The sequence below is a fragment of the Sturnira hondurensis genome, unplaced genomic scaffold, assembly GCF_014824575.4.
Source record: "Sturnira hondurensis isolate 20B ecotype Veracruz unplaced genomic scaffold, ASM1482457v3 Scaffold0017254, whole genome shotgun sequence".
In the NCBI taxonomy this organism is placed as follows: Eukaryota; Metazoa; Chordata; class Mammalia; order Chiroptera; family Phyllostomidae; genus Sturnira; species Sturnira hondurensis.
This window is the reverse complement of record NW_028089885.1, coordinates 1-8,518: the sequence shown is the minus strand read 5'-3', so window position 1 is coordinate 8,518 and position 8,518 is coordinate 1. Positions and strand designations below refer to the sequence as shown.

The window sequence follows — 8,518 nt, the reverse complement described above, 5'->3', positions numbered from 1 at the left end:
CCTGGTCCTCCGGGGACAGCTGGGCGACCTGAAAAACCCGAGAAGGAATCGCGGGCCCAGCCCCCGAATGCAGCGGGTCTCCTGCAGGGAAGGAGGAGACGGGGTGGGCTGCCCGGGGGACAGGCTCCCCTTTGGGGGTGTGTCTTAGGGCTGAGCAGGCGGGTTTCAGGCATCAGTGGGGCCCCTGGGTGGCCAGGATCTGCCACAGTACTCATACCAGCTAGGAACGCCCTGGGGGCGGGGCCTCCACGGACTGGGGGTGCGGCTGCTGGGGCGGGGCGGGGCTTTTCAGGGAGAGAGCGCGAGTCCCGGGGCCTTCCGAGAAGAAGGCGCGGCTGGGCGCGGGGTGGGGCATAAGCCGAGGAGCCGAGGAGCCGAGGCTTCTACTTAAGCACTCCCGGTGCAAGCGGCAGCGCAGCTATGGCTCTGAAGCGCATCCTCTCCGTGGTGCGCCCCGGCATTCCCCGCCTCTCCCCGCTGTCAACGGCGCCGGCGACCAGCAAGCACTCCGCCGCGAGCCCGGGGGTCGTGCCAGGACACGGGGCAGCGGAGCCCGTGCGGCCGCCGGTGCCCACCGTGGACTTCGACAACGTGCAGGAAGCGTACCGTAGCCGGCGCAGCTGGGAGCTGGTGCGCTACCTGCTGGTGCTGCGCCTCTGCGCCTCGCCCGTGCTGTTGGCGCACCATGAGCAGGTGAGCGAGTGGGCCAGTGGGCGGGAGGCTGCGAGGGGGTGCCCCGGGTACCTCTGCTGGTTCCGGGATGCGTTATGAAGTTTCAGAGTGTAAAGAAGGGGTCTACTATTGAGCATCGCCTGTTGCGAGGGAAGTCAGGAAGGGAGGTGTTTCCTGCATTCCTTTTGGAGTCCCTGAATTTTGCTACATCTCAGTACCAACTAAAAACAAAGAAAAATTTAATTCTTAAGCTATATTCCACTTGCAGTAATACAAAATTGTGATGTGACATTTAAACTGAGTGTCCCCCATGTTGCCCAAAGTGAAGTCTGGTGGTATTGAAGGGTTCATAGCCCAGGACCCCCAAGTTCTCAGTGATCCAGGAGCTCCCTAGACACGACCACAACGAATAGAAGGTCTTGGGGGAAAATGGGAGTCTGATCAAACATCAAACTCTTAAAACTTTAACATGGTAACTTTGAAAAGTGCGAGGGCTTTGGGGAAGTAAGAAGCAGAACTCTGTCTTAGCCGCCATCACTCTGGGGTCCAGAGATGCACTTATTTCAAGGTGATCCTGAGAGCAGTTTGCAGGGCTCGTGGGGCAAAGGGTCAGTGGCTTTCTCAGGTGAGACTGCTGAGGGTATGGTGCTGCCTCCCTCGGTCCCCAGGGAGCCTGGATGGAGGGGCACTGAGCCAACCTCAGGCTCAGTTAAGTGAAGGCCAGGCCCCAGCAGGTGCGAAGTGAGGGCAGAGGCCTAGAACATCTTGGAGTCTCGGAGTTCGGTGGTTGTGAGGGGACTGTGAGGCCAGTCGAGGTGTTAGCCTGAATCCCTCCAGAAGCTGCACTGTCAGATTTGGAGTCTAGGACTGATGAGGGGAGGGAGGGATTCAGAGGGACAAGGAGCTGAAATGGAGAAGCCGAGGCATCCTGGAGACGGCCAGGTGGAACTGGGATGAGCAGGGCAGGAGCTGTGTCCCCTGTGCACATGGAAGGGAGGGGAAAAGAGGGCTTGGAACCAGCTAGGCCAAATTTTGTCTTGGCATAGCATGGACTTTCCTTCCCTGGGTTTAAAACCAGCAATGAAGCCAGCAGAGCTGGGAGTCCTCGGCTACCATGGGAGGGATGTGTCGTCCCTGCTCTCTCTGTGATGCCTGCCAGGGGCACCTGCCAGAGTGCAGGGACTGAGCCGTGGGTGCCTGGAAGAGGCTGGGGGGCCCACCCAGGCCTTCTCAAATCCCACCTATGACCTGGGGACACCCTCAAGGAGCCCACTACCAGTGGGGGGAACTCTGCACGCCCCTCCACCATGATACCTGTTCTACCTTTGTCATTGCTGGTGGTCCCACTGGTGATGGTGGCCTTGGTGCCTATTGTTGGGAAAGTGGCAGAGGCCAGATGGACTGCCCCGACTTGTGGGCCTGTCCTCCCTGACCTCCACCCTGCAGTAAAAATTCTTCTTGCAGGAAATTTTTCTTCCTGAAGGGCTCTGGTATCTGCAATTCCTGCCTGGGCAGAGGTCATTAGAGTCTGCTCCGAGGGAGGGTCAGAGTGCAGGGGCCCACTCTGCACTCTGCGTTGGCTTGGGACTCAGAGATTAGAGAATCCAGGTGTTCCCTGACAAAGGCTTCTGTGTTTGGGTGCGGAAGAGGGTGATGGAAGGAATACTGCAGGTGCTTACAGTGGCCCTGCTGGAGGCAGGGAGAGGGAACCTGCTTTACCTGTGCTCTGTAGGCACCTGTGTTTTACAATGAAAACTAGAGTCTGTGTTGTTGGTGCAAGATCCATGGAGGATACCCCTACCTGGAGAAAAGGCGGGGCAGCCCTCGTGCCAGGTAGTGCTGCCCAGATGGTTTCAAAGCGGCCGCTGTGTTCTGGAGTTGGCTACAAGACTGTCAGCTCTGCCCTGTGTGCCGCCCGGGTGACCTGGGCGGCCATGCCCTCTGAGTCACTCCCACCCTTGGAGCAGAACAGAAGAGGACAGAGTGCAGGGCCAGGTGTGCAGCCAACAGCCCAGGGCTTCCTGGCAATACAGCGTCAGCCTTGCTCTTGCTCCTTCGATGGGTGGTGGCCATGGTGGCTGCTTTTGTGCCACACTGGCAGAGCTGAGTAGCAGGACAGAGGCAGTTCGGTCTGCTCAGCCACCATTGACCAGGTGGCTGGGAAAGTTTGCTGGCCTGCGAGGAGGAGGCCCTTCTGCACCCGGTGCGGCAGGCTCTTTTCCAGAGCCTCCGCTGGCTGTTCTGCCCTGGCTGTGCCTGGGATGATCTTTGATTGTGTTCGAGACCAGCTTCCTTTTTGCCATTCAGTTCTTCAATGAGACAGTGGGGCAGGGAGAGACTTGCCCTGCCCTCCCCGATAACATTTTGTTTCCATTTCTATTCCTCTGTGTAAAAACTTTCACTTTCCTGTTCTAAACCTCCTTATAAAAACAATGAGATGCAATGAAATTAGACATGGACTGGACAGAAGCTGCAGCCAAGCAGAGGTCATGGCCCGGAAAGCCTTGACCTTGGGATGCCCTGCAGGTATAGCCTTGAGGCATCTTCACAGAGCGTCATCCTTTCATCCTGTGTTTGCAGGCCTGTCTGCCTCTGGGCCAACGTGAGCTGCTTGGGGCTGATTTGCTCATGCTTTTGCTGAGAGTAGAGATTATTCCTTGAAACCCTGATCCCAAGAGATGTTCCCCACAGTACAGGGGATCCAGCTGTCCACTGGGTTTGAGAAGCCTCAGGCCGGCTCTGTCTTGGCTCTGGGGTAGGGACAGCAGGTACATGAGGATTCCCAGACAGGTGGTGGGTGTGCTGCCCCCCCGCAACAGCCATCCCTCAAAGCCTCAGGCTTCTTGCCCTGACTGTGCCCAGTGTGCCAGCCCTTGGAGTCACCCCCTCACCCCGGCCAGCATCCCTATCTGGATCTAAGTTCGCAAACACCTCTCGCTCTGTTCTCAATCACCCCTTGGGGTAACCTAGCCCCTCCCTTCTCTGGAGTCTTTCCCCCAGTAGGATGTGAGCACCCCTGTTTTGCATGGCCTGGAATTGTGCTGGGAGTTCGTGGGCAGTTGTCTTCCTCAGAGACATGTGGGTCTGAGCTGCTGGTGGCATGCTGTGGCCCTGGATGACTGTGCTGAGTGCCCACTGGTCCCTGGGTGGCCACTCGTCTGCAGAACTTTGTAGATGGTCACCTGGGTGGTCGGCAGCCCACACCTCACTCCAGCCAAGTGCAGATTCCGAAGCTTGCATATGTTCATTTGTTCAACAGCTCTAGGAGAGCCGGCCCCTTACCAGGCACTGTTTTAAGAACTTGGACTAAGCAGTGAACAAACTATTAAAAAATCTGGTGCTCGCCTTCTAGAAAGTTGCACCAAACCCTCCTCTTCCCCAGCATCATCTTCTGAGGCATGGATATAGAGAACGTTATGAACACGACCATAGCTCTCAGAGAGACCTGCCATTTGCTCCATTACTCACCGAGCAGTGGTCAGGCACCTGCTGAGTGCCACTGGGGTCATCTGTGAGCCTGCAGGGCAGAGAGGAAAAGTGGCCGCAGGGGTGGCCTCTGGGACCCACCCCGCCAAAGGAGTGGGTGATTGACAGTTGCTGCAAGCGGACAGCAAGCTGCTTACGGTGGGTGGTCTCACTGTAAAATGGGGACTGTAAGCCAAGTTTGGCCCTGGAGAAAGTGGGTCTAGGCTTTGTGACTGGGTGAAAGGGGCAGGGAAGCAGGGCATCTTGCTGGGGACAGGGGAGGCTGCTGGCCCAGGACAGCTTCTTCCCTTTGCCTTTCAGCTGCTCCGTCTCACCAGTAGACTTCTGGGACAACGGCTGTTCAACAAGCTCATGAAGATGACCTTCTATGGACATTTTGTGGCTGGCGAGGACCAGGAGTCCATCCGTCCCCTGATCCAGCATAACAGGGCATTTGGTGTGGGCTCCATCCTGGACTACGGAGTGGAGGAGGACCTGAGCACAGAGGAGGTGGAGGGCCAGGAGATGGAGTAAGGCCTGCCTGGCATCTGCTGGTGCCCCCGGAGCACTGCTGAGGGCCCATGGGCTGGCTGAGGCCTGGGCTGGGAGGAGGCCAGGGCTAGGAGAGCTGCATCAGCCTGATAATTCTCTAAGCCTTCGTGGGTTCAGCCCCATGAGGATTGCAGCCTTGTGCTTTCCCCGGAGGCCTGGTGTGTGCCAGGCTGGAGGAGCACCGAGAATAGGGGTCAGCTTGCTGTTCCCCACGGTGGGTCCCAACCCGCTGCCTGGTTTTGTGCCGTCTGCACACTGAGAATGGTTTTTGCATTTTTAAATGGTTGAAACAAATCAAAGCAAGAATAATAATTTGTGATGTGGAAATTTTATGAAATTCAGATGGCTTTCACTTGACGGGAGCAGAGTTCAGTAGCTGTGACAATCTCGCTGGAATGGCCCTCAAGGCCGAGACCAGGGCTGCCCAGTCACACATAAACGCTGCCCCTGCCCTGGTGCACCGACTTCCTGCTCACTTCTGCTTCGGGGACCCCACTGCCCCACTCCTGCCTAGCCCTGAGACACCTTCCCCATGTGCAGGTGGGCTCTGCCTGGCCGGTTTGCAGCCTGCCGGACTCCAGGCTCCATGGAGAAGGGAAAGAACAGCCAGGAACTGCATGGCAGGCTGGTTGGGCATCTCCCCGGAGGCCACCAACTTGCTTGTTCCCTGGGCGGTGAATGTGGAGACACTTCCCTGAAACACTGTGCTGGGTCAGAATTAGGTCACCCTCTGCTTCCTGGTGTGGTGTCCTGAGGGGAAGTACAGAGGAGGCCGCTGAAAAACCTGCTGTCTCAGGCTGTGGAGTTTGCTCTGGCCTGGGGAGGGTGGGGCAGGAGAGAGAGGTATCATGGGAGACTCCTGGCTGGGGAACAGAATGTCCCAGACTCACAGCAGCTGATTGGCCTAGGGAGCCCAGCCCCTGCCTAGTGATTTGCTGTCTTGGAGGCGGGGTTCTCTGGCTGAGCACCCCTTTTGTTCCCAGTGTGGACTGTGGCTGCCTGAGGACAAACTAATGAGCTGTGGGTCCCACTATGTCAGGGTGGGAGCTGGGTGGCTTCACAGCGGGATTCTCTCTGGTTTGAGAAGGGTGGCCTGCCTGGCTTCCTTCCCGCCCTGCTGAGGAGCCTGTGCCCTTGCACTGGCCGCGGTCAGGGCCCTTTGTCCTGTAGGAGCGCCGCTTGTGGGCTCTGGGATGTGAGCATCGGCCCCTCCCCACGCTAACAGGGTGACCACCATTGATGCCTGTGGCATGTGTCAAGGACTCAGGCCCAAATCTGCTGCCACAGGGGCTGCCTGAGGGGTGGGACCAGGCTTGCAGGCTCTGGTCTGCACTGTTCAGATGCCTGCCTGGCTGACTGGGTGTTTCTAGCCAGGGGTGGCTTTAAACATGCCCTTGGATCCTGCTCTCAGCAGTGACGTGGAGACCATGGCCCCAAATGAAAGTGTCAGGTGGGAATGGCAGGGCCTGCCTCGGGCATCACTGTAAAAGGCACAGAAAGTACAGAGGCATCAGAAGGCACGGGAGGCCCAGTTGGCCTCCTGAAGGTGTGATGAGGGGACCCAGGAGGGCTTCTCAGGGTGGGAAGCAGGAAGTGGGGGACAGTGGCCATCTAGGGAGGATGTGGGACTGTGTTTCCTAGAACACATTAGAAGGCAGAGGCCAGTGGCCCGACTCCAGGAGAGGGGCCCCACAGGGCATGAGGTGGCCGGAGCAGTGGCTGCCAGCCATTCTTGTCCCCAGCCTATGGCCACATGGGCTGTACCTCTTCGTGGGGAGAACCTGGCCCCTCTGGATCTTGACCTAGGCATTTTGTCCCATGCCATCCCGGACTCAGGCCCTGGGGTTGTACAGAGGGATGGCTTCCCAGAGGGTAGATGGGTACCTGGGACTTGCTCTGGGGGCAACCAGGTGAAAGTGGCCATAGCTGCTTGACTCACTTGAGGCCTCCACAGGTGCAGGTAACTCTCAGCAGCTTCTCTGGCTTTACCTGGGCATGGAGGCTCCTGGGGGAAACTCAGCACCCTTCCCTGGTGGGGTGTGAACTGGCTGCAGGGGCCCCGCCCCGCCCTGCCCCGAGGGTCTCACCCAGGGTTGGGAGGCTGTGGGACCAATGCAGGGCTTCGGCTGAGCCCTCTCTGGGTGACTGACTGACGAGGCTTTCAGTACATATCCCGGTGACAAATGAAGCTGTGGAGGTGCCATCCCTGGGCCGGTGGCAGCGATGGGAGCGTTCCCTTCATCTGAAGACAGCCATGACGCTCAGTCCCAGACTCCTTGGCTGCTGGGAGGAGGGGGGGGGGGGGGCAGGCCAGGCAGGGTGAGGCTGGGGATGGTGGAGAGGCCAGTGTGGCCGAGTGCTGGTCGGGTGGGGTGGCCAGGACCCAGGGCTGCCTCACTGTCCTGTCCTCATGAGGCCCTGGGGTGTTATTCAGGTCTGATGGGAAGTTTTCAATTTAAAAGAAAAACTCTGGTTGCTGCTTGAAACCCAAGGGACAAGAATGAAGCAGGGTGCCAGGTGGCTGGAGGAGGGGGCAGGAGGCTAGCCTTGGGCTCCTGGTGGTTGGAGATACCTGGATGTGGGGGTGGAGGGTGAAGCAAGGGGCCTCATTTGCCAATTTGGGGAATTTTGTGTGCTGGTGGCTACCCATCTCCGTTCCTCGCCAGCCCTGCCTGGCTCCCTGGCTCCACAACTGTCTCCTCTCAGAGGGCACTCCTTCACAGATGTGCCTGGGCTGTTCAAAGAACACCCCCACCCCCAGCAGGTGGTCCGAGTCACTCTTATCTGCCCTGGCTCACCCAGCCCTCCTCACACAGCCTCTGGTAGTCAAGTTCAGGGCTTGGCTTCTAGTGTTCTCTCACCCTGACGGTTTTATACTGTCAGTGTTGCCCAAGGCACCATGACCCCGACCCTTGCCCTCTGTCTTCCTGCAGGTCCTGCACCTCAGCAGCAGAGCGGAAGGACAGAGGTAAGGGGCGGTGGCCAACAGATGCTCTCACCTCTACCCCCATCCCCCTCCCCATGGCCTGGGTCCTGGATGGGACACAGCCAGCCCAGGGGACAAGGGGTGGTGCCAAGTTCTGATCCATGTCCCAGGGCACATCCTCATGGTCCTCGGTCAGTCTGGCTCTGCCTGCTGGCCCAGGTCTGCCATGGGGCTAGGACTCTTCCAGGGAGCAGCGAGGGTCCAGGGCTGGGTGGCATTGGGCGCTGGCAAACAGCTGGCAGCACAGTGTGAGGGAGCTGCGGGGCATCTTGGGTGCTGGGCCTGAGGTTGGAGCTGGGTGCAGAGCCTGGTCAGTGCTCAAGCCNGGGGGGCAGGCAGGGCTGGGCCATGGGCAGGAGTAGAACATGGGAGTTAGCTGACCTTGTAGGGCCCAGGGCTTGAACTTGGATTGGAAGGAACTGAGTGTAGCATCACTCAGCCCTTCCTCCTGGAGTTTAGAGAGTTGCAGGCGCCAGTAAGAGAGAGAAGCAGTACCAGGCCCACCCGGCCTTTGGAGACCGCAGGGACGGCGTCATCGGTGCCCGCACCTACTTCTACGCCAACGAAGCCAAGTGTGACAGCCACATGGAGACATTCCTGTGCTGCATTGAGGCTTCAGGTGGGGCCTCACTCTTTGCTGGCTGTTCCCTGGCCAGGCCCAGCCTGGGCCGACAGGCAGCAGGTGGACATGTGGTGGGTGAATGGGAGGCCTAGACTGGACCGCTCACTCAGGGCTCCCTCTCTGTCTGGGCAGCCCTGGTGGTTGTGTGGATGACCTGGAGTAAGCAGGTGGGAGGGTGACAGGGGAGCCACAGGCGAGACTTCAGTCACACTGGGGTCACT

At 58.8% G+C, this 8,518-nt stretch overlaps 1 protein-coding gene across 1 annotated transcript; it reads left to right on the top strand.

Moving 5' to 3' along the window:
• The first annotated feature begins 359 nt into the window (after window positions 1-359).
• LOC119001882 (proline dehydrogenase 1, mitochondrial-like) lies at window positions 360-8,404 on the top strand. The gene is made up of 4 exons (XM_037067440.1): window positions 360-693; window positions 4,459-4,667; window positions 7,623-7,657; window positions 8,145-8,404. Exons 1-4 carry the CDS (start codon window positions 421-423, stop codon window positions 8,387-8,389), a joined length of 762 nt encoding a protein of 253 aa, XP_036923335.1. The 5' UTR covers window positions 360-420; the 3' UTR covers window positions 8,390-8,404.
• The last annotated feature ends 114 nt before the right edge of the window (window positions 8,405-8,518 follow it).

Excerpts from the sequence above, each read along its gene's own strand:
- LOC119001882 (XM_037067440.1), top strand. The coding sequence starts at position 421 with ATGGCTCTGAAGCGCATCCTCTCCGTGGTGCGCCCCGGCATTCCCCGC. Across the intron at positions 4,668-7,622 it reads GTGGAGGGCCAGGAGATGGA|GTCCTGCACCTCAGCAGCAG; the intron begins GTAAGGCCTGCC and ends GTCTTCCTGCAG. Across the intron at positions 7,658-8,144 it reads AGCAGAGCGGAAGGACAGAG|GCGCCAGTAAGAGAGAGAAG; the intron begins GTAAGGGGCGGT and ends AGAGAGTTGCAG.